This window comes from Cryphonectria parasitica, assembly GCF_011745365.1.
Source record: "Cryphonectria parasitica EP155 unplaced genomic scaffold M406scaffold_8, whole genome shotgun sequence".
NCBI classification, from domain to species: domain Eukaryota; kingdom Fungi; phylum Ascomycota; class Sordariomycetes; order Diaporthales; family Cryphonectriaceae; genus Cryphonectria; species Cryphonectria parasitica.
The window spans coordinates 573654-597267 of NW_024468916.1; the positions used below are offsets into that span (position 1 = coordinate 573654).

Consider the following 23614-nt stretch of genomic DNA (forward strand, 5'->3'; position numbering starts at 1 on the left):
CTAGGAGAGCTCTCCTAAAACCAAAGCAGAAAACTTCTCAGAAAGGGGATCAACAGGAACACAGGCCTGCTGCTCCCTTGCTAGCTCCTCTGCTTCCATACAGTTAAGCTCCTCAATCATATCCAGATCACAACGAACAGCATGCGCCATTTTCTCAGCCTACAGCTTGCACTATTTCCGCAGCCAGCGTATCTTAGCTGTAGCACGCTCTAGCTCCTCCTCTGCATCATCAAGAGCGGCTTCAGCAGCAGAGTGCTGAGCTACAATCTTTTCCACCTACAACAGCAACAATCCATGCATATCACAATTCCCACGCTTATACTTAATATACTCCATACAGCGTAACGAATCTTTCTCAGAAGCAAAGCAGCAAGCTTTGCAATCGCTGCAGAAAGAATACATTAGCATTTCAATATAACAAGAAAGAGCAATAAGCCAGAGAAAAATAGACTATTCCATCTTTTTGTAGCAAGTTTTATCAATTCTGCTTATTATCCGGATTAGAAAGATAAGATTATGCATAGAAGGTTTGCTAGAATACTTACAAAAAGATTATTGGGAATAATAACTAATAGAAGGAAGATAATGTTATAATTTATCCAATATACATTTTACAAAACAGATTATAAATAATAAGAATCAGATATTATGATTTAATCTCGAACAATTAATAAGGATTATATTATCTAGAATTAGAATTATAAGTTATAATCAATCAGAAAGGAACTAGAGCAATCAATGATTAATTCTTATAGTTTAAGCAGTAGACTATAATAATTAACTACTAACTCTTACAGTTTATACTGAGGAGCTGGATATATAAGAACACGTTTATTATCATTAGATAGATCCAGTATATAGCTCTTCAGTTATTAATCTAAGTATTCAGTCTTCTATACTGAGTAGCTTCAAAGGCAGTGAATACTTGCATCGCTTATCAGAACTTGTACGGTTCCGTATTCCAGAACTTAATACTTTGATACCGCTCTTGTTAGCATAAATGTCAGGTGGAAAGGTTGCAAAGGCAATGTGGCGAGGTCTTTTCTCTCTTTCAGAGGTATACAACCAGAATAACATTGAGGCCTAAGGAGCTAAGTTCTGCTCAGCAGTGCTGACGTGGCTAGAAAGCCGCTTTATAGCTGCATATTGCTTAGTCATCCGTAATCCAGCTGGCTTAGCTAGCCCTGAGCCTTGCTGGCACAATCAGCCCTGACAATAAACCTCTCGTGTACTTAGGAATCTTCGGATTACTGCAGTGCTCATTACACCTTGCCCATTGCTTCGGCAGCTGTTTGTCCCTTTTTCTTTCGAGGGCGACGGCGCCCTAGTTCTGGTTCACTGTCTGTTCCTTTTTCTTTCGAGGGCAACAGCGCCCTAGTTCTGATTCACTATATTAACTATGAATATAGTTAATATATTCAAGAAACAATTATAAGAAATCAGAATATAATCAAGCTATTTCCTATTGAAAAGCTGAATATATAATCACGGTTATTACCATCAGTAGATAGATCTTATATATAGCTCTTCAGTTGTTAATCTAAATATCAGATTATATCATACTCTGATAGCTCCAAAGGCAGTGAATACTTGCACAGGATAACTCGGTGTATTTCCGTATTCAAGGTTTCTTACTCAACACTGCTCTTGTTAGCATAAACCTTTTATGTACTTTAGAATCTTCGGATTGCTGCAGTGCTCATTACACAGGATTATATAACTCAGAATTAGAGTTATAAGAGAAGCAGAATTGAAAGAATTGCTACTAATTCAAACAAGCTTTATACTATGAATTGCTAAGCTTGCTAGCAACTTATTAGAGCTATACTGAAGAGCAGGATATATAAGAATACATTTATTATTATTAGATAAATTATCAGAACATAGCTCTTCAGTTATCAATCTAAGTATTCATTTGTTACATACTTGAATAGCTCCAAAGGCGAATGAAAGCACTTGCACGGATTACTTGTTACATTTCTGTATTTAATTAGTTATTACTTTGATACTGCTCTTGTTAGCATAAACTCCTTGTATACTTCAGGATCTTCGGATATTGCAGTGCATCATTACAACTATGAACGGCTTGAAGTAGAGTAGCCCTGTTTGCAGTTCACTCGTCTCAGCGGCCGACCTGTCCGCGGACACCGGATGGCGATGTAGTATCGATTTCTGCATGTCTTCGCCTGCAACCTCCCTCTCCGCCCCACCTGCCTCTCACCGAGCGCACAGAAAGATGTTGGATGGAGGACTCTTGCCTGGCTTGCCGAGACGGGGAACTGAAAGCGATGTGTCCAAGCTTGTTAGGTCGACTTTGTGTGTACATAGTACATTAATGGCAGCACTGGCACCAGACTGTTTACTGGCGAGGAGCAGCCGTGACTCCTGTGTGGCGTTAAGTAGCGCTGCAGAACAACGCAGGACCCCTATATGTGGTTGGGCTCGGGGTTGGCATCCGGAAGTAGCAAGGAGGATTTATGCTTGCAAGTGGCGTATATTTGTGGTACATGCACTCCTAGTACTCATTTCTTGAGTGCTGTGGCCCGAAGCAGCAGCTCGTGGGAATTGTCAAGAGACGACGCGGAGGAAGTTACACGAGACGTTGAGCGCAGCCAGTCAGAAGAAATGTTCAGATTGCCTCGCTCTGAAGAATTGCGATGAGTGGTCTGGAAAAGACGCTGTGCTCACTCACCCCTTGCATATTCATTCGACCGTTCTATGCAAGCACATCAAAGGGGGCTAAGAGCGCTATAGGGCACATACCAGGGACTGAGGTGGTTATAGTACAAGGTACATGCTGTGTGTTGGGACGCCGTTAAGATCTGGCCGGCGACAGGGATCTAGGCTCAGGCATGACTCCGAAGAGGGCCCCACTTAAGGTATGTACCCATGTGAAACAGAGCAGTAGGTGGCAGCGCACCTCCCACTGTGTGCTGTGCGGTGCGCCTGCGTATGTGCGCGCAGTGTACCCCAGAACTTACCAAGTCACTATCAGTCGGGGCAGTTCAAAGGCCGCCTGTCTGTTTGAGACCATGGTCCGTATGAGGAGGTAATCATGCCACACACCTTTTTATCCTCTTGCCTCCTGCGGAGGAGTAAACAGATTTGAGTTTGAATGATCTTTTCGGAAGGGGGGGGGGGGGGAAAGCAGAATTGGGTAAGCTTTTCAGAAAGAACGACAGCTCACCTGCCGGGAAAAAGGATTCAGTGCAATCTTGAACGTGGTCGGCTCTTTCCCTGTCATCATCAGCTAACCGTCTGCCGTTCTTCCTCTACTTATTCTACACCTCCTCTTTTTTCTTCTTTTCTTTTTTTCCCCCTAAAGAATAAAAGTCACACCACATTGTCTCTCCTCACTTGTCAGGGGCAACCTCGGCGTATCATCACGGTCAGCAAACGGCCTCACGTATACCTGCTGATGATGCTTGATCATCATTACTTCGGCTAAGGCCAGCCTACCAATCACTGCCAGAGAGAGAGAGAGAGAGAGAGAGAGAGACACGACCAACCAATTTGTAACCTGTGTGAAGCGGTCTCAGCTAGGGCGATAACTGTGCACGCAGATCGACGTCAACGGGCAGCAGCAGGCTGCAGACGGACTAAAGGCTGTCTTGAGGGGACAGGCCAAAACAATTCGTCGTCGACACCACACTGACGCTGCTGCTGCAGCAGCTGCTGCAGCTGCAGGTCGCTGTGACCACAGACGCGGTGCCAGGCTTCGGCTACCACCATCAATCACCGCCACCACCATCTCGCGTAGCCATCGGCCCCCAAGAACATAGCGCTCATTATCTTGTTCGAGGATCCGCGACCGACCGTTTGGGATTGATTGCCGGATAAGCAAACACAGCCAGGAGAGACCCAACCCAGCCGTGCGATGGGTTCCACGTCGGAAAAGAGCGCCGGTGACCGGGAGGAGTCCCCCCTGCGCATAAACAGCAGCGGACCGGGCACCTGCGACGACGACAAGGTGGACGAGGTTGAGCTGCAGGATCTCGACCGCAAGAGGGAGGAGGCCGGCGGCGGTAGGCGTCAGTTCCCACGCCTGGGACTCGATGCCCTCGTGCACGAGTCCCGGCCTTCTGGGGAACCAAATGAGGACGGGACGTACCAGTTCTACAAGGTGTACAAGAGACGTTGGTTTGGTCTTGTGCAGCTGACTCTGCTGAACATAGTCGTCAGTTGGGAGGTGAGTGTCCTTTTTATTACAACACTGTTCGTCCTGTTTTCTTTCTGGGGTGAAGGTGGGAAAGCAGGGCGGGGAGCTTGTGTCCAGGTCACTGTGACATTTGGGGGCGGTGCAGGAGAGTTATAAGATGACGACAAAGACAAACAACAAGGCTGCGTGTCCACAAGGCTAACATAATAACTCCATTCCTTCTACCAGTGGTTAACCTTCTCTCCTGTGGCCACCATTGCCGCCGAGTTCTTTAACACTGACGAGTCTGCCATCAACTGGATTTCCACGGCCTTCCTGTTCGCCTTCGTCGTGGTTGTCCCCCTCGTCATCTACGTGCTCCATTGGGGCCCCAAGCCCTCCATCGTGGCCGCCTCGGTCCTCATGCTGGCTGGCAGCTGGATCCGTTATGGCGGCGTTCTGGCCCACCCTCACAACTTTGGTGTCGTTATGTTTGGCCAGATCCTCATCGGTTTCTCCCAGCCTTTTGTGCTCGCAGCCCCGACCCGCTACTCGGACCTTTGGCTCACCAGCCGTGGCCGCGTCGCTGCCACCGCCCTCATGAGCCTGGCGAACCCCTTTGGTGCCGCCCTGGGTCAACTCATCATCCCCTTTTGGGTGTATTCGCCCAGTGATATCCCGAATGCCGTCCTGTACCTGGCTATCATCGTATGTCTATGCATTCATTCCTCGTGCCCCTCCTCTTTCCCCTGCAGATTACCATCAGGTATACTGATACTTTCCCTCAGGCCACTGTCGCCTGCGTGCCTTCGTTCTTTATCCCTGCGAAACCACCGACGCCGCCCTCTGCCTCGGGCGAGACGGTCAAGCTTGACCTCCACGTGTCGGTCCCGAGGATGCTCGGGTCCCTTGAGGTCTGGCTGATCTTCATCCCCTTTGTCGTCTACGTCGGCTTCTTCAACAGCATCTCCACCATCCTCAACCAGGTCATGGTGCCCTACGGCTTCACCGACACCGACGCTGGTATCGCCGGTGCCGTGCTCATCGTCGTCGGCCTCGTCTCCGCCGCAATCACCTCCCCGATCCTCGACCGTACTAAGGCCTTCCTGCTCGCTATTAAGATCGCCGTCCCCGTCATCGGCCTCTGCTACCTCGCCTTCGTCTGGATGCCTGGAACCCGCTCCGACGCTGGTCCCTACATTGTCCTCGCCATCCTCGGCGCTGCCTCCTTCAGCCTCGTCCCCGTCGCAATGGAGTACCTCGTCGAGCTGACCCACCCCGTCAGTCCCGAGGTCACGAGCACCGTTGCCTGGGCTGGCGGGCAGCTGCTGGGCGCCCTCTTCATCATCATCTCCAACGCCCTCCGGGCCGGTCCCGACGCCGATCCCCCAAATAATATGAACAAGGCTATGATCTTTCAGGCCATCATCGCCATGGTGGCCTTCCCTGTCCCGCTATTTCTGGGCCTCTTTGGCAGACGCGACAAGGTCGTCCTGCGGAGGATCCTGTCAGACCAGGAAGAGGGGCCGCATGGGGCACCGGCTCCTCAAGAGTAGAGGCATCGCATAGCCAATCTCACGGAGAATTTACCATGAGTGTGTATCAAAGAGAACACACGTAGATGGATCGATGGAGGGGATCAGAGGAAGACGGGGGCCGGGGGTGGGCGGCTTAGGCAGGACATGCGAAGGTCTGGTTTTCTCAACATTTCTATCTTGACATATCACTGGCTAGGGGTGTAATATACAGCCTTGTAGCCCAGGAACATTATGACCATTATACGACAAGCGCTACGCTAGATACCCTGATTATATGACGTCTTTGTCTATACATTAATTTATAAGAGTCGGAAGTGAATGGTTTTGTGCAGCAGAGTCCTGCGCAGTCCACCTTGCCCCTTGCAGATGGCAAGTCTTTATTCTTTGTCCAACGCCACATGGGTCACGCCACATGGGCCATCACCCCGCCTTCGATGGCGATATTTTCCCCTCCCACTCCTCCCGCAAGCTCTCCATCTTGGCCCAACACTTGGCGCCAATCTCCTCAAACTCGGCCCTGCTCTCCTCGGTGACCATTATCGCCCTAGCGCTCCTGCCTACACTCTTCCTCAGCACCCTGATCGCGCCGGCGTCCTCCTTCTCCATGTGTTCTGGGCTCTCCACATTTCCTGTCCATCCCCAGCCGTCTACCTCGGTCCTCTTGACCATGGTGTTCCCCCAGAAATCCGTGCAAGAGCCCCATTTAGAGCTGCCGGCGCCCTGCGCGTCCAGCTCGGCCTGGCTCGAGAGTGCAAGCCACACAGTCGCGACAGCTGCCTTGTACGGCACGACAGGGTGCCAAGGGCTGCCGAGCCAGCGGCTGATGCTCGTGCCCAGAATGTAGGCCCACATGAGCGTGAAATGCAGGGGGAACATGGTTGTGGCGACGATACCGGGGTGGGCGAGATATATTTTCGGCTTAACGACCGTAGGCGACGGCCCTGTTGCTGTATGGGAGGAGGATGACGATGGCAACGACGAGGAAAGGTAACGGCTGGAAAATCGAGCCGTACTCGGGAGGGCGGCAGTCAGGCAGAGGAGGTCGGTCAGCATCTTGCTGCTCTCGTAGGCGGCGGTGCTCTTGAGCGCCTGGAAGTCGTCGAGGCTAAAGTGCCGAAGCGCTGGATCCACGCTGCTCTGCCAAATGATCCGGGCCGGGGCGGGCACTACGCCGTCGCCGTCCTGCTGGATGCCCCCGTTGGTGGGTTGATCAGGGCGGCTCAGCAAAGGCACTAGGTAGTGTGCGAAGAGGTAGTGGCCAAACACGTTGGCACAGAACACCAGCCCCAGAGAGTCCTCCTGGCCTGGCAGCGGTTTCACCGTCAACCCTGGTTTGGAGCGCTTCGAGCGTGGCCGGGTGGTGGCTTGTACCCAGCCCTGGGTCACGATGTCCCAGAAGAAGCCGAACCAGCTGACGTGCGACCATCCGCCCAAGCCGGCGTTGAAGATGACGGCATCCAGCCTCGGTATCCTCAGCTCGCCGAGACCCTCGAACGGCACGGTGCCGCTGAGGAGCTGGTCCGCGGCGCGCTGCACGGTGGAGAGGTCGCACAGGTCAAGCTGGACCGACGAGATGTGGACGCGGGCGACGGCGGCCTCCTGCGGCGAGGCCCTCGAGGAGGCGGCACGCACGAGGTATCCTCGGAGAAGAGAGACGGTCTCGGAAGACTTGCGGGCGGAGCGAGTGGTGGGAAGGAGGACGAGGTGGGAGGTGCGGTTGCGCGTGGAGAGGAACTCGTCGATGAGGCGCTCACAGATGCCGTGACCGACGCCACTGTCGGTTTTGTTGGTGGGTGAGCATAATCTCAAGATACGAACGATATCCAGAGGCCAGCAGTAGCAGGAGGAGAACTGGAAAGGGCGGGGAGCGTAGGATTTCAGACGCACCTGTTGGCGCCTGTGACGAGCACGAAGAGGGTGTCGCGGGCTGGGACCGAGTCCCAAGGAGCTGCTGGAGCCATAATTGGCTGAGGTGGTGGTGTTGGCAAGCAGTACGAGCACGACGCCCACCTGCGGCTTTAGCAGGTCGAAAGAACGAGGACTGAGGTGAGTGTCGACGACCCGAGACTACTACCGTGGCAGGCAGAAAAGGAGGAATAAATTTTGAAATGGTCTCTCTTTTAGCATGGCACACGCGGTATGTCACACCTTTCCCCTGATGGGTGTGGGGTCGAGCAAGGATCAGCTTGTGGAAAGAGGGGGGACCCTGGCAAGTGAACGTACCCATTCCACCGCAACTTCCTCTGTGGTGCTACCACATATCAAGTACTATGGTACATATATTTGCGAATATGTTAAAAAAGTTGAATCGTATGATTCAGCTGTAAGCCGAGTCTCAGTTCATCTTCATCTCCCCTATTCAGCATTCTCTCAAGGTTTCTTAATAAGTAGACACCAAGGTAGAGAGAGATACTGTAGTACCTATCCACATACTTAAAGCACTGTTTCAGTACAAAGAGGAACGACCTCATGAACCCTTCTTCCTGCCACTTCCTCCCAGCCATTGCCAGAAATCATCTTTCCTGCGGCTCTCCCCCCTCCCTCTTTGGATGCTTTGCTATCTATACAATACCTTCTATACCATGTCTTGGCCACGACCATGATGGGCAGACTTCTTGTCCTAACCGGTGCTCCAGAATCGGAACGGCTTGACTGGTCTTCATCGGGCCTCCTCTCTACCTTCCAGCCTGCCGTGGCCCGCTTTGCTTTCCTCCGCCGCCCCCACCATCACCCGGAGCTGCAACCCACACCGCATGACCGACAGGACATATCCGCCCTCGACCTGGCAGCCTGGCGCTCCCTGGCCCTCTATCGCCCACAGATCCCCACGGGTTTCTCTCAGCGTGCAGGTGTGTTTCCCAACAGCGCCGACTTCCTCACTACAGCCAGTATCTCGTCGTCCTCAGACGCCTCCCGAGACGGTGACACCGGCGGCGGAGACGGGGAGGAGGAGGCAGGCGGTAGCAGGCTGCTCGTTGAGTTCTACGAGCACTCCCTTGCGGTGCATCACAACCACTGCTCATCCCAGCTCGTGCCCGGGCCAGAGAGCCAGCAACAGGCGGCAGCCTCTCAGCTGTCCGTGAGTGATCCCAGATCCATCAATTCAAAGTCTTCCTTCGACAGCGATGGGGGCGAGGACGACGACGAGGAAGATACCACGACCATCGCGGAGGGGACGACGGTGTTGAAGACGCCACTACCGAGGCGCCGTGGCACAGATCACCTCTCGGACCTGGAGGACATCCCGCCGGCTTCCTACCTCACTTCCATTGCGCCTCAGACGATGACGGTCACGCTCATCGTGGGTATCATCAGCATCGCCCCGCCGCGGACCGTGGAGACGCGCTACGGGGCCACTAGGGCACTCGTTGAGGTCCTGGTGGGCGACGACACCAAGTCCGGCTTTGCCGTGACCTTCTGGCTGTCCGAGGCCGACGCGAGGGCAGGCACGGGCGGCGTGTTGCCGCGTGGCCTGCGTGCGCAAGACGTCGTGCTCATGCAGAACGTTGCCCTGAACGTGTTCCGGAAGAAGGTATACGGTGGTAGCCTGCGGCGCGACATGACGAGCGTGCATCTGCTCCACAGAGTGCGGACGGTTGTTGATGATGATGAGGATGATACAGGCGGGTATTACTCCAAAGTTGATCTGGCAAAGGCTGGGAGGAGCACGAAGAAGCAGCAGGACCCACAGCTAGAGAAGACCAGAAGAGTAAGAGACTGGGTTATGAAGTTTGTAGGTGGTGGTGATGTGGGAGGCGAGCCGAAGACGACAAGGTCTACCACCACTGCCAGGGGCAAGAAGAGGGCGGCAACTCCAAGAAATTGGAATCAGCCGCCACCATTGGATTCTCAGTAAAGAAGTCCCCGATGTTTTGTATATACATACAAAGAAAGGAGAAAGGCAGATCATTGAATTTGGGTCACTGCAAGGACTGCACAGGGGTTTTCCCCTATACATTAGAAAGCCCCATAATCTGCCTCGACTGGGTTCAATGTAGCGCAAGGTGGTCAACAACACAACGACGTTTTTGAATGGAGCCTGCAATTTGAATATTGGCTGGATTGGAACCCTAATCAGCCGGCCAGACCTGACCAATGGGGATCTGCACAGGGCTTTTCTGCAGTTGAGAGCCCCTACTTGTTGCGATTCCTGGTCTTCTTTTGTGGCTGAGCAGTGTCCTCCTCCTCCTCATCCTGTCCCTTCTTCAGGTCCTCAACCAGGCCCCACTCATCTTTGTCATACCAATCCTCACCATCAGACATGTCTCTGTTGGGACCACAGTGCGCCTCAGCTTTCGACCAGGCCAATACCGTCTTGCGCATACGATCTGCCCTCAGGAGGCCCTCGTAGAGTTTCCGGGCGCCGCGGCAGACCTCTTCCTGTTTCTGTACATACGCTTGAAGCAGCCGACGGACGTCTTCTGCTTCTTGTTCCGGCAGCCCCAAGTCTCGATCCGGGTGTGCTGACTTGGGCGCCAGGAAGATGGGATGTACGTATGATTCGTCCGTTAGCGCCGCCAGGAGACTGGCGGCCTCCTCGTCATTGGGCGGTGCTGGTAGATTAGACCGTCTCTGGTCCTCAAAGGGTTCGGTGCCTCCGTGCATGACGATATCACCGTCTTTCGTATCTGTCCCAGCCTCAGGCTCCTTTCCTTTTCTTTCCCGTTGCCCTGGGGCATGACTGCCGCCATTTATATGCTCAGTACCCTGCTCTTGTGGCCTGTTCCCACCTGCAGCCGGTGGTTCCTCCTTTCCTCGCATGCCGGCGTGATCCTGTGACGTTGCTGTCTCAGTATCCTGTCCTGGCTGTCCTACACTTGTATTTTCGTCGCTGCCTATCATAGCGACGTCTTCATCGGCTGATCGTTGTTGTTTGTCGCTGGGCTCCGCACCATTGACATGGCTCTGCTCCCCATTGACTGAGGGTGGCGCTGCTGCAGCACTGAAATTTAACCTGCCGATCGCTGCATGTTCGACGTCACCACTTGGAGAACCTATCCTCCTGCGCTTCATCGCGCGCATTATATATCCGTCGTCGAAATATTCGCTATCGTTGGGGCCTAGGAACATCTCGCAGTTGGCCCAGGTGTGATCGCCACTGAGCTTGGTCAAGAGGGGCCGCACTTTCGAGAGCGCAGCATTCTCCTTGCGCATGAGCTCGCTTCCTTGGTTGGCAAGTTCGGTGAGAGCGGGGGAGAGAAATGGTCGTGAGAGCGTCGGGTGGGTGGGCAGCTCGGTGACTGAAGTGAGGGGGGCGAGGAGCTCTGTAAAGCAGTCAGTACGGCATTCACCGGACCGGAGTGAGGGGTCACCAGAGAGACACACGCTCAAGGCGAATAGACGAGTAAGGATCGGCCTCGGCAGCGGCGGCCACAGCATCCTGAATGCGTTCTTCGTCGTCGTCGCTGTCAATGTCATAACCATCTTCGTCAACTAATGGTGGATTTCGGCTAATGATGGCTCGATGGTAGCCTGTGTGTTCGACCACCTGAACATCATGTGTGTTAGCATTGAGAGCCCTGTAGGAAAGCTGTCTCTTGAGCTACCGTGGTTGAAGACTGGCAGGACAGAACATGCCTCTTTGTAGACCGCAGGTCCAGTAGGAGGGCCTAACTTGCCCTCGCGGACAAACTTTGCCTTTTGCTTGAGCTTGTTGCCTCTATTGGTCGGGACCTGGATCTCAGAGTCGGAGTCGGATTCTAAGGAGAGATTGAGGTCAACAGGCAAACTCTGATGCGCCTTTCTGGATACGAGACTGCTGTCCTCTCCATACCAATTGCATCTCGCGCGATCTTCTTCTTCATGGCCTTTATCGTCTCGAAGACGTAGATCTGTTCCCGCGTAGACATGTTGGGCAAACTGGAGGCGCTGAGGGTGGGCTTTCGTGAGGTCGTCACATGTGTCGGTATGTGAGTGCGATTGAGAAACGGTTGGTGGATCGTAGGCGTAACAGACACGAGGGAGGAACGCAGGGTAAACTTCCCCAGCTACTCGAAGAGAAAGGCAGAGCGCTGGTACTGTGGGCGGGAAGATGATCTGTCGAGGTCTGCAGGAGTCAGTCGGTTGTTTCGTGGCGCAGATGGGTCGTGACTTTGAATGAACTGAAGAGAATCTGCCTGCGCTGAAGAAGGGACTGGAGAGGATGAAGCAGGTAAGTCGGTAAGAGGAGCGAAGGGTCAAGGTACGCACAACGGATTGCTATTCTGCGGGAAGGAGAGGCCGACCGTGCTGCTGTTGCGGCAGGCATCCACTCGAGTCGATAAGCACGATAGGGTACCTCATACTTGGCGCTTACAACATACACGTGATATGTAGCGCATGCTACAGTGGCAGATTGTAATGCAGTACTATGTACTATTGCATAGTACGTACTCAGGGAGGCACCCTGCCCAGCAATAACAACTCTAGCGCCCCAGAGCGGGCTGCCACCGCAGGCGGTACCGGGAGTACAAACACTTCAACAGTTCTTGGGCGTTCAGGTACCGCGGCTTCATTAGCGCTGCTGTGACGCCATGTTCTGCCGACAGCTCTCAACTCACCGCCTACCAGTATAAGACCTCATCCCACCTTCGCTGCTTGGTCCCTACAGCTCGCAGGGTGAGCTCAGCACCCATCCGCCCCCTAACTTGGGTTTCTTTCAAAGCATGATTGAATGGCAAAACGGCGATGGTCGATATGTAAATTTACACTGATGACTATGAGAGCATTTCAAACCGAGAGAGAAATAGCGGCATGACTTAGCGACACAGACACAGGCATACAAGTAACGCTAAGACCAGGTGCATTTACCCCCCCCCCCCCCCCCTTCTGAGTGTTTGAGGCTTTGAGCCTGTGCCCAAAGGATATACGTTGTGCAGCACCATCAGCTAACCTAGCAATCACCGTACCTGTCTATAGCCTCTTTCAACCGACCCATGAACTCTACCACCTTCGACTTCATCCCTCAACCCTCCAAGTTTGATAGCCAGCTGGTCAAGACTCATTCCTGAAGTGGGTAGTGCACCTGGGGCTTCGTGGCCATCTGGGACCACTGATCGTCATCTAGCATGGACGAATATGCTCCCTGCAGCTTGGATTTCTGTCTGCCCTTGGCTGTCTTCCTGGGCCTCCCAGCCAACTATGTCCAGGAGTCTGCCCTTGATCCTGGATATAAGGAGGGTGCTGTTCTGATACGGTCGGAACCGCCACCTGTTGAAGGAGAGCAGGTCGCAGCCCTGATTCAGCACATCCGGAACTCGGATGCATCTGGGCTACCATGGAACGGGAGGGCCACGGCCAACGTGAGATACAAGTTCAGGTTCAGGACCGCTGGAAGGGTATGAGAACAATAAATAAATAAGAGAACTACCGAAAGGAGCTGGTCATAGTGAGGGGCTGCGTGCTGACCGTGTGCATAGAGTTATCTCCTTCCCCCCAAGCTGGCTGGCCTCCCAGAAGATTTCGAGATTCCACCGTCTCAGGCCGTCCTCCACTCGCCCTTCTCGCCCCTGAGCCCCTCATCCACCCTCTATCCCGACGGGCTGATCGATACGACCTGGCTTAAGAAGCATCAGGAGTTAATACCAAGCGTGTTTCTGTGTCTCTACAGTCTCACGGCAGACGCGACTTTGGCAACTCTGCACGACAATAAGATCAAGACCGATATTGGCGTGCTGAGAAACGCGATCGCGCAGTCTGGGTGCAAGTCGAAGCTCGCTGTCATCATCCTGGTGGACAACTCGTCTGGGGCACAGGAGAGGTTGGAGAACATACGCAGAGGCAGTGGGCTCGATCCCAAGTCCTTCTTCGCCACTCCGACAGGCGCGTCGCCTGAGGAGCTCGGTCGGATCCTCGACAATGCCCTAACAACCATCTATGCGCAGGCCATTGATTACTACCGCGACCATGGCAAGCAGGCCAGGAAGAAACGGGGTCGTGGAGTAGCTCCTCAACCCACCGTGCCACCCACATCCGGCACCTCTCAAACCCTATCGCTGGCGGGCTGGCAGGTGCGCTACGATTTCAAGTCTGCTATCTGGGCCGAGTACCGTCAGGAGATGGATGCAGCCCTGCGGTCGTTTGAGCAGGCGTACGAGAACCTTTTCGGACCCGAGGTCATAGAGGTTATACCAAGCTGGAGTCCCAGGTGGAACCAGGCCAGACTGCTGGCAGACATCATCGCCGTGAGGTGCATCCGCTGCTTGCTATGGAGTGGCCAACACACCGCTGCTGTCCGCCGCTGGCAGTCCCACCGGGACAGGGCGACCGATCTTGTCGACCGGCTCGGTCATGGGACCAACACCTACGGCTGGGAGGCCTGGGAGGCACGCTGGGCGGTGCTCATGGCGAACCTCATCGAGAAGGCTGACATTCCCGATTTCGATCACTCCGTCGCCACCATTTTCTTGCCACCAGAGAAGACAGCGCTGGCAGAAAGATTGCAGCCGTGGGAGCTGCTCCACCACCCAGGCTACTGGTATCGTATGGCGGCTCGTCACACCTTTGCCCGGCGCAGGCTTGCCTACTCGATGCCCGAGGACGATAGGAGGTCGCCTAGTCAGTCTCCAGCTTCGAAGCTGGCATCCAAAGCCTTCACCTACGACAACTACATGTGTCCAGAGCCGTACGAGGAACTGCCCTTGGCCAGCTCAGGGGTCAACCATTCTCAGATAATATTAGACCAGTTGCTCTCTGCACAGTCTTACTTCGTCAAAAAGAGACAGCAGCGCCTGGCTGCCGAGGTTTCTTTGGAGTGCGCCAAGGAACTCGCCACGGTAAAGGACTGGGAACATGTCGTCAAGATCTTGCGTCCATTCTGGGACGAGATGTCTTTTCGGCGTGACGGGTGGCCAGAGATTACCGAGGACATGTGCTGGGTCTTGAGAACTGCGGCAGTGGAGACTGCGCAGGCAGACTTGGTGGTCTCCATTGATTGGGAGCTATTGAACCAGAGTAAGATGAAGCCCAATTCTTGGTGATGACCACCCTTCCTCATTAACACGGCCTGTGATAGGGTTTCCGAAACGTTCCAACTGGCATTACGACCTATCAAAATCCCTCGAAGGAATTGACGCACCCAAGCCTTCAATTGAGGTCAACGACGAATCAGGCACCTCTTTTCTGACGGCTTCCTTCGTCTTCCGGCATGAGGAGGGCAAGGCTGGGCAGAGGTGTCAGGCTCAGCTGTCTATAAAGTCAAATGCCGCTCCAGGTTCTGCGCCAGTCGTCCTGGAGAGCATTCTTCTTCGGTTCGATGGCAGCATCAAACCAATTCTCTTAACGCATAGCCCGGGACATGTCAACAAAGGTCCTGATCGAGATGCTGTCTCTATGAGCTTTCCGACTTTGACCGAGCCCAGCTCCAATGCGGAGCAGGACGATGAGGAGGTTCCAAGCGCCGGGTCTGCCTTGCAAATGCACGGGACCAGCGATCTGACGCTGGTTGCTGGCCACACTGCCGTGATCGAGATGAATATACCGTTGAGGGAGCCTGGCGAGGCCAGCATCTCATCAGTCACGTTCACAGTCAACACGGACACATTCACTTTGACACACAATGCCAGCATTCAGAACGCTGGGAAAGGCCATGTCTGGCACTCGGGGACAACAAGGAGACGCATGGCTCGAACACATCCGCAATCCATACGTGTCCTACCACGACCGCCGAAAATGGAGATCAAGGAAACTAACCTCCTCGACCAATACTATACCAACGAGACCATCGAGCTGGATTTCGACATCATCAACGAGGAGGACGCAGACGCAACTGCCAAGGTGGATATCACTGTTCTGAGTGAGGACCCGCCAAACTTCAGGCTGAGAGCTGCAGACGGGGCAGAGAGTCGAGCGCTGGCAGACGGCGAGGAGTCGAGTCTCCAGGATGCCCCCCTAGGCCCAATCAATGCCTCTGAAGCAACCCGCATTAGCGTAATTCTTACAGCGGCAGAGCGGACGACTGCTTACACAGTGGCGCTGAAGGTATCATACAGCCTTGTCACTGATCCTGCCACCACGATTATCCAGTCAGCCACCTATCGGATCGCTGTGGCCAGTCCGTTCGAAGCAAACTATGAACTGCTTCCCCGTCTCCATCCGGAGCCGTGGCCAAGCCTGTTCGACCACGAGGGGGTTCAAAACACGTCAGCCGAGAGCCCCGTTCCAAGCCACGGTTTAGCTCAAGCATGGTGTCTCGTGACGCGTTATGCCTCGTTCGCCTCGGAGAAGCTGAAGGTAACAGACCTGGACATCGAAATCGCCCCAGCGCACGGTGTGCACTGTCAGGTCTCGAAGCGGACAGCCCTTCCGGCAGAAGGTCTCGAGGTCAGTCCGAAAACGATCGAGGAGACGCAATTCGACGTCGCAGTGAAGCGAGCCAGCCTGGACGAGCGAAACCCGATAGGCCTCGACGTCTCCTTCGCAATCGAGTGGGCTCGAGTTGATAGCGAGCCGGGCACTGTCAACCGCACACTACTCGCGGTTCCGAGGCTCCCCGTCTTCAACACAGAACCCCGCGTCCTCGCGTCTGTGTGCTACACGGATGGACAGAATGGGGAGGACAAGGCCCTGATGCTGCTGGACATCACGATCGAGAATGCCTCGAATCACTTCCTGACTTTTGGGCTGACAATGGACCCAAGCGATGAGTTCGCTTTCTCGGGTGCGAAGCAGACGACGTTAAACCTGCTGCCGGTCTCGCGGAGGACGATGACCTACCGTCTACTACCGCTGGTCAAGGGCGGGAGCTGGGTCAGGCCTAACCTGACGGTGAGGGACAAGTATTTCCAGAAGGTGTTGCGGATCGTACCGACGGAGGGCCTGAAGATGGATAAGGATGGCCTGCTGATCTATGTTCCACCGGTCCACGGAGACGAATAGGAACAAGAACATATCAAACCCCAAGCGACGTAGACTTACATGGCAGACCGTATTGATCTACAATGGTCAGTGGTCCATGTGCGGCACGGCCACTGTGACATGAAAGGCCCGTGAGGCGCGGTGGTCGCCCCACGTGAAGGTTTGCCTAGGCGTGCATAATGAAACTGCCTACCCTGGACAGGGCGTGGGAGGCAACAACTCACCTGGCCTCCCTCGAGCGTGAGCCACCTCATGGGTGCACAAGGTCCCCCCACCCCTCTGCAGCTGCACGAACACCGAGCATACACCATGGGGTCACTGCTGGCCTTAGACAATATCAGCTTGTCCCTGGTGGCCCACAGGAGAGGAGCTCCGGGAACCGGCGTCAACCAAGACTATGATTTTCCCCCCTCCCCACCCCTTCTTTTCATGTACTTTACACAGTAATAGGGTCTTTATTCTACCAGCAGGGGGTTCCAACTCGGCGGCCAAGGATGGCGGCCTCGCGTCGACCCGAATTTTACGTACTATGGTGGCAGAATGACCCCACTAAGAGGGTGTTGTGGGCGCAGACTGATCGATCTGATTAGATTGATAACTTTAAGGCCGAGCCATGGCTCTGGCATCGTGGTCTCGCTGTCGTCATCCTCGCCAGCCTCCCTTGGCCGCAATGGGGCATCTGCCACTACCAGCCAAGACCATCGGCGGGTTCCACGGTGCTGAATTTTTCTTTCTTTTCCTTTTCCCTGTTCTCGCCCTTCCCAACGGCGTGCCTGGACCGCTGTTGACGAACCAACGGACTATCGAGGATCAAGGGGTGACTGGAGCTTGGAGGTGGGGTTCCAGCCTCGGACGTGCTGGGTAGACGGATGTATGCTCAAAAGAAGGCACCACAGGCTGGGTCCTCCGTATCGGAGGAGTGTGTATGCATGCACGCACGCAGCACCACAGGGCTGGCTTGTCGCAGACTGCACGTGCGGACGCGGTACATGATACGAACGTCTCGGCGACACAGCCACACTGCGAGAGCTGATAAACAGGCCTATCTATTGCTACTGTTACTGACGACATTTGAGGGAATAAGCAGCTAGCACGGTGTATTCCCCCTACGGTACTATGTGTGCCTCCTGGGAGATTATGGCCCTGTTGAATGGCTACATGTTCCTCCTGAGGGTTGCAGATCCATGGCCTCGAAGTAAGACAGTAGCTGCTGCTGCTGCTGCCAACGTTGTCGTTGTCCTCGTCATCATAATCGTCGTCGATGATGATAAGAATGATGATTTTTGGTAAAGGCGATGCTCTCATTATTCTGTTTTGTGGTTATTGTTCTTACGGGGCTGACTTTTCACGCACGGCACACTGAGCAGCGAAAATAAGATGAAATAGACTGGGGGCGGGGGCGGTGTGGCTCTGTCTGGACATTGTCGTCCTCACTTCTAGTACATAAGTACTGGACTGAGGACACTAAACAGGGGACAGGGATAGGGAATAGGTGAAGGGTTCTTTAGCGATAAGAGCCAAGCAGGGGCCAGGCTTAGGCCCCTGGCCCTTTCCCGCGGTTGCCACTCAAAATCGCCGAATCCTCACTCGACTTCAGGGTCTCGTCCCCCCCCCCCCCAACAAAATGAAAAAGAAGAGAGAAGTTTTGCTGTCCCATAAATGACTTGTCGAATTCACATTGTCGGTGTACCTCGGTGTGTCTCGCACCCATACCATCCAACAATCGGCGGTTTGTCACCCTTATCGTAGCTTACATGGTCGCTGACGGCTGTAGACATACTCCGCGCCAGCTTTGTCCTGCTGTGTTAGTATGTGCAGTGTATTGGTGGTGGTGGTCCTGTGAAGTTAGTGTACGGTGTATGCACGAGGGGAATTACTGGGTACGGATGAGCCCAGGGGTCTGGGTGCTCGACTGGTCGACTGACCGCAGTGGTACTCATTGCTATAGTACATAGTAGTGTACGATGACCATAGTACCACAGTCCATATGCACAGTAAGTACTACGCATGACATGTACATGAACTATGGGCCACCGCATGCGGGACTTTTTTTTCGAAACCAGGTCTCAGTTCCGGCCATATGACAGCTGGCCACCTTGTCGAAGTACGATGTAGAGAGTCCTGACCTTGATGAAGCGCACGGACGGAAGGAAAGAAAAAAACACCATAAAAAAAAGGTGACAATGGGAAGGGCGGTGTACTCATGACAGACTGACAGGTATTGTTGTGGATGGGATTGGATGGGATGGGACGGGATAAGATGTGTATTGCTTTCAGGGCCTTTAGGTAACTTTGGGTACCTTCGCGGTCCGTCCTGCGTCGCAGTAGTTTGGCCTGACTGATGCGGTCCGGACAATACCCAGTCTGGTACTGGCCGAATTGGTAACTAGGGCCAGGGGGGGAATCCAGCGTTGTCACGGTGGGGCCAAGCTGCGTGCCTGTACATAGTCTGCTATCGTACTATCATCACGCCTGTAAGTACTGTCCCATAGCACTAGTACGCATGAGGTACATACTGCTGTACTAGGCCACATGCAAGGATATGATGGATTGATTTTTGAACGATACTGGAAATTTGCGGAGGACCCCTCCAGAGCACCCAGCAGCGACCAGCAATGAGAAGCAGCGCACACGTCGGAGCCCACATAAACTTACTCAATCTCTACTCAACCAACATCTCAACCCTCAAGGCTCCCTTCCCAACTTCTTTCCTTCCCTCGCCCTCTCCTTGTAGCTGCTCACCATCCCTCCCCAATCCGCTCCTCTACAGTCTCTATACCTCCCTTCTTCCAAGATGGCTTCCCGTCCCCAGAACATTGGCATCAAGGCCATTGAGATCTACTTTCCCAGCCAGGTTGGTACTCCTCCGTCCTGAACCTCCTCCCCTCCCCTTTCCCCAGTGCTACGCCAGCTTCCTTCATCCCCAGGACCGCCAACAACCAGCAGCACCAGGCGTGGTTGAACCCTCTTTCCCTCCCTAGACCTCCCCTTTCCTTTCCTCTCTGCGCTGTTACTGACGATTCTCCCTTCCAGTATGTCGAGCAATCCGAGCTGGAGAAGTTCGATGGCGTCAGCACTGGCAAGTACACCATTGGCCTGGGCCAGACCAAGATGAGCTTCTGTGACGATCGTGAGGGTAAGTTTTCCTGTTCCAGTTCCCTAGCCCCGCTGCGGCGCACACCCATACCTGATCTAGTGGAAGAGATTGCATTGGCTAACATTGGACGTCCCCTCTTCTCCCTCCAGACATCTACTCCTTTGCCCTCACGGCCGTCTCCAACCTGCTCAGCAAGTACAAGATCGACACCAACTCCATTGGCCGCCTCGAGGTTGGCACCGAGACCCTCCTGGACAAGTCCAAGTCCGTCAAGTCCGTACTCATGCAGCTCTTTGGCGACAACACCAACATCGAGGGCGTCGACACCGTCAACGCCTGCTACGGAGGCACCAATGCCTTCTTCAACACGTTGAACTGGATCGAGTCTTCTGCCTGGGACGGCCGCGATGGTATCGTCGTTGCTGGCGACATTGCCCTCTACGCTAAGGGCAACGCCCGCCCCACCGGTGGTGCTGGCTGTGTCGCCCTGCTGGTCGGCCCTGACGCGCCCATTGTTGCCGAGCCCGGCCTGCGGGGCTCGTACATGCAGCACTCGTACGACTTTTACAAGCCCGACCTGACCAGCGAGTACCCTTACGTTGACGGCCACTACTCCATCAACTGCTACTCTAAAGCCCTGGACGCTGCCTACCGCGCCTACTGCCAGAAGGAGAAGAAGCTGCAGGGCGCCGCCGCCAACGGCCATGCCAACGGCAACGGTGTCGCTGAGGGCCTTACCACGGTGCCCCTGGACCGTTTCGACTACCTGACCTTCCATGCCCCGACCTGCAAGCTGGTCCAGAAGTCGTATGCCCGCCTGCTGTACCACGACTTCCTGGGTGACCCAGAGCACAAGGCGTTCGCCGACGTGCCCCCCGAGGTCAAGGATATGGACTACGAGAAGTCCCTGACCGACAAGGTGGTTGAGAAGACCTTCATGACCCTGACCAAGAAGAAGTTCCAGGACCGGGTCAGCCCGGCTAATCAGGTCGCCACCATGTGCGGCAACATGTACTGCGGCAGTGTCTGGGGTGGCCTGGCCAGCTTGGTCAGCCATGTTGAGCCATCGAAACTGGAGGGCAAGAGAATCGGCCTCTTCAGCTACGGCTCCGGCCTGGCTGCCAGCTTCTGCTCCTTCAAGGTCGTGGGCAGCACCGAGAAGATCTCGAAGGTCCTGGACATCCCCGCCCGCCTGGCCGCCAGGAGACAGGTCACCCCTGAGACCTATGATGCTGTGAGTTGTTTCTATATAGAATTCAGCTCTCCGTTCCCCTTCCTTCCCTCTTCCTCTCTCTCTTCCTCTTCTTTTTTGCACGTACTGACCAAACTTTATAGATGTGCGATCTGCGCAAGAAGGCCCACCTGCAGAAGAACTTCACGCCTCAGGGTGATGCCTCGACTATCATCCCTGGCACCTACTACCTCGAGAAGGTGGACGATATGTTCAAGCGGGAATATTCTGTCAAGGCATAAGCTGCCACTTCCCCTGGGATCATACAGAGGAAGAAGAACAGAGAGGGAGACGCGCGGTGTGACACACACCCACACACGTCCTGGCCCTTGTCGCATCGGATAGAGGCGTCTTTGTTTCGAGAAGATTCGTCGATCTCGGCTTTACCTAAAAGAACGGCGGATGCATAGAGATCATCTCTGTCTCGCCCTCAAAACAAAAGGGGGAACACTGAGGGTGGCGCATCGAACCCGTGGGGAGACGACGGATCCTGCTTTAATAATGATCATGGGCGGTCGCTTGGTGGACATATGGCCAGCATGTAGATACATATCAACGAGATGATGTCTGCTGGCACAGCGACATCTGTACTAGAGTATAGAGCCCCATTACGGTAAACACGACTAAGAACCGCTAATAAAATCTGTCTTGGAATCAAGGCGCAGACTTCACAATGATCCTTTTGTAGTGTCTAGTTAAGATTCTAGTGGACTTTTGCCCCCCCCCCCCCCCAACCCGGGTTATTTTCCCCATTCCCCCCTCGGTTATCCACTGCCTCACACACAGACACACATACTATATAATACACATATATACATGTAGCTACTCCCAGCCCTTATATCACGTCGTACACGTGCCCTGACTTACTCGTTCTCTCCCCGCCACTTCCACTCGGCGTTTCGATGCAGCAGGTAATCCTTGCTCTGGATGCTCTTCGAGATGCCATAGATGCCACCGAAGGGTCTGACACCCTTCAGCCCGCTCCGCTGGGCCTTGATCTTATCCAGGTCGACCTGGACCTTGTCGTACACGCTCGGGAGACCCGCCTCGTCAGCCTTGTACGCCCTGCGCAGATTGTCGTACCAGGCCCGCCCGCCGTACATGTCCCAGAACTCGGGCTCGTCGTAGTACGTGTGGGCGTACAGCCACTTCATGCCGCCCAGCTCCTTGACCTTGGCCTCGAGGGCGCGGTTGGCGGCGACGAAGGCATCATGGCTGGCGGGGCCCCACCCCCAGACGCCGACGTTCAGCATCATATTGTCCTCATCCTCCTCCCTCCCGCCGCTCGTGGTGTATGGGTGGAAGGTCGGCGGTGCCCTCCTTTTCAGCGGGCACAACCAGAGCGGCCAGATGTCCAGCTCCGAGGCGGTGTAGTCTACCAGCTTCTCGGCGGTGGAAAAGGGCATGGCGACGTCCTGGACGATGAAGCGGGCGCTCTCGCCGCTGCCGTGGAGGGCGCGGTAGAGCATGCGTGTGTGAATGAAGTCGTCGAGGAACCAGCGGGTGAGGCGGTTGAAGGGTACGACGCGAAAATACCGCCAGGCCGAGCGCGCGACCCAGAAGCCCGCGCGGTCGTAGCGGAAGAGGTACTCGGCCAGCGGCACGTAATCCTCCTCGACAGCAGCGGCCTGCGACGATGGCGACGACGAGCGGGTACGCGACTCAACATGCAGGTAGAACCAAGGGTCACGTGCACGGGAGAAGGTCTGGATGGGGGCGCTGGCGGGTTTCTCGTCCGTCATCTGGCCCGTGATGACCACGCCATGGTCCTTACTGAACAGGATGCCGTCGACATAGTCATTCTGGGCGTTGGCCGTCTCCTCCCTGACCAACCTCACGGCCTCGGCCACGCTGCTCGTCCGGTGATAACGCGTGCGCACAAACTTGGTAGCTTTGATCAGATTCAGCTCCAGCAGCGTCGTCACACCCAGCGTGCCCACCGCGCCGGCTGCGCCGCGGAACAGGTCGGCGTACCTGTCGTCCTTGTCCGGCCGGGCGGTGACGACCTCGCCGTCGGGCAGGACAATCTCTACGCTGCGTACCGTGTCGTCGAAGAAGCCATGCCGGAAGGATGAGGACTCGCCTGCTGTGCCTGCAAAGCCGCCGCCAGCCGTGATGCCGGGGAACTCCATTACCACTGGAGGTACGAGGCCGTATTTGAGTGTGTGGGAGACGAGGGCATCCACTGCAGCAAAACGAAGTCGTTCATCGGTCAGTCTCTCTCTCTCTCTCTCTCTCTCTCTCTCTCTCTCTCTCTCTATTTCTATGTGTCTCTATAACTTTGTTTCCCTTTCGGCAAGACGAAACTTACTAGGGACGTTAGGCTCGACAAGAGCTGTGCGGGCATTGGTGTCTACAGAGAGCACATTGCGGAGAGCCGAGATGTCAACGACCTTGGATCGTGCGTGAGCCTGGGTCGGCCTGGTCGAGTTCGTGCTGCCGTGGAAGATGCGGTAGGGTTCCTTGGAGGCGTAGAACTGTTTTACGGTCTTGGAAATGGTTTGTATGAGGGAGCGATGGCGCTCCATCTTGTTGTTTGGGTGGGTGGGGGTGTGTGTGTGTGTGTGTGTGTGTGTGTGTGTGGTCGTCCTCTTCTTGGTCAGGCCGTTCACCTCCCCCTCCTCGACGTCCCTTTGGCTCACCCTCCTGGCTTCAGCCTCAGCCTCAGCCTTGACCCTTGACTTGTTGATAGGATGAGAGCTTAGAGAGGTCCAGAGATGGAGCGAGACTGCTTGGGCCAGACGAGTAAATTCAGGTGTAAATTGGTGAGTGAGCGA

The 23614-nt window shown here is 54.7% G+C and overlaps 8 protein-coding genes across 8 annotated transcripts; 4 read left to right on the forward strand and 4 right to left on the reverse strand.

Moving 5' to 3' along the window:
• On the reverse strand, positions 1 to 156 carry M406DRAFT_265918 (uncharacterized protein; the record flags this gene model as incomplete). The annotated part of the gene is made up of 1 exon (XM_040917771.1): positions 1 to 156. A coding segment is annotated over one exon (156 nt), but the record flags the coding sequence as incomplete, so codon positions are not given.
• A 3721-nt stretch (positions 157 to 3877) lies between these two features.
• On the forward strand, positions 3878 to 5993 carry M406DRAFT_353025 (MFS general substrate transporter; the record flags this gene model as incomplete). Its single annotated transcript, XM_040922729.1, has 3 exons — positions 3878 to 4189; positions 4388 to 4846; positions 4927 to 5993. 3 exons carry the CDS (start codon positions 3878 to 3880, stop codon positions 5692 to 5694), a joined length of 1539 nt encoding a protein of 512 aa, XP_040772303.1. The 3' UTR covers positions 5695 to 5993.
• Positions 5994 to 6096: 103 nt separating this feature from the next.
• M406DRAFT_342145 (uncharacterized protein) lies at positions 6097 to 7637 on the reverse strand (the record flags this gene model as incomplete). Its single annotated transcript, XM_040921739.1, has 3 exons — positions 6097 to 6594; positions 6625 to 7450; positions 7564 to 7637. The coding sequence occupies 3 exons, from the start codon at positions 7635 to 7637 to the stop codon at positions 6097 to 6099; spliced, it is 1398 nt and encodes a 465-aa protein (XP_040772304.1).
• Positions 7638 to 8275: 638 nt separating this feature from the next.
• M406DRAFT_266470 (uncharacterized protein) lies at positions 8276 to 9532 on the forward strand (the record flags this gene model as incomplete). Its single annotated transcript, XM_040917805.1, has 2 exons — positions 8276 to 8755; positions 8825 to 9532. 2 exons carry the CDS (start codon positions 8276 to 8278, stop codon positions 9530 to 9532), a joined length of 1188 nt encoding a protein of 395 aa, XP_040772305.1.
• A 278-nt stretch (positions 9533 to 9810) lies between these two features.
• Positions 9811 to 11525, reverse strand: M406DRAFT_64604 (uncharacterized protein; the record flags this gene model as incomplete). Its single annotated transcript, XM_040924888.1, has 4 exons — positions 9811 to 10940; positions 11002 to 11164; positions 11245 to 11375; positions 11450 to 11525. 4 exons carry the CDS (start codon positions 11523 to 11525, stop codon positions 9811 to 9813), a joined length of 1500 nt encoding a protein of 499 aa, XP_040772306.1.
• Positions 11526 to 12332: 807 nt separating this feature from the next.
• M406DRAFT_281268 (uncharacterized protein) lies at positions 12333 to 16552 on the forward strand. Its single transcript, XM_040918434.1, has 4 exons — positions 12333 to 12455; positions 12574 to 12992; positions 13074 to 14607; positions 14669 to 16552. The coding sequence occupies exons 2-4, from the start codon at positions 12723 to 12725 to the stop codon at positions 16528 to 16530; spliced, it is 3666 nt and encodes a 1221-aa protein (XP_040772307.1). The 5' UTR covers positions 12333 to 12455; positions 12574 to 12722; the 3' UTR covers positions 16531 to 16552.
• Positions 16553 to 19300: 2748 nt separating this feature from the next.
• Positions 19301 to 21507, forward strand: M406DRAFT_294870 (putative hydroxymethylglutaryl-CoA synthase; the record flags this gene model as incomplete). The annotated part of the gene is made up of 4 exons (XM_040919160.1): positions 19301 to 19363; positions 19543 to 19645; positions 19756 to 20840; positions 20942 to 21507. 4 exons carry the CDS (start codon positions 19304 to 19306, stop codon positions 21077 to 21079), a joined length of 1386 nt encoding a protein of 461 aa, XP_040772308.1. The 3' UTR covers positions 21080 to 21507.
• Positions 21508 to 21700: 193 nt separating this feature from the next.
• On the reverse strand, positions 21701 to 23365 carry M406DRAFT_265951 (FAD-binding domain-containing protein; the record flags this gene model as incomplete). The annotated part of the gene is made up of 2 exons (XM_040917773.1): positions 21701 to 23022; positions 23149 to 23365. The coding sequence occupies 2 exons, from the start codon at positions 23363 to 23365 to the stop codon at positions 21701 to 21703; spliced, it is 1539 nt and encodes a 512-aa protein (XP_040772309.1).
• Between the last annotated feature and the right edge of the window lie 249 nt (positions 23366 to 23614).

Bases quoted from the DNA above. Each gene is read 5' to 3' on its own strand.
- M406DRAFT_281268 (XM_040918434.1), top strand. From the start codon at position 12,723: ATGGACGAATATGCTCCCTGCAGCTTGGATTTCTGTCTGCCCTTGGCT. The intron at 12,993-13,073 runs GTATGAGAACAA...CCGTGTGCATAG, and splicing joins GGTTCAGGACCGCTGGAAGG to AGTTATCTCCTTCCCCCCAA. The intron at 14,608-14,668 runs GTAAGATGAAGC...GGCCTGTGATAG, and splicing joins TTGGGAGCTATTGAACCAGA to GGTTTCCGAAACGTTCCAAC.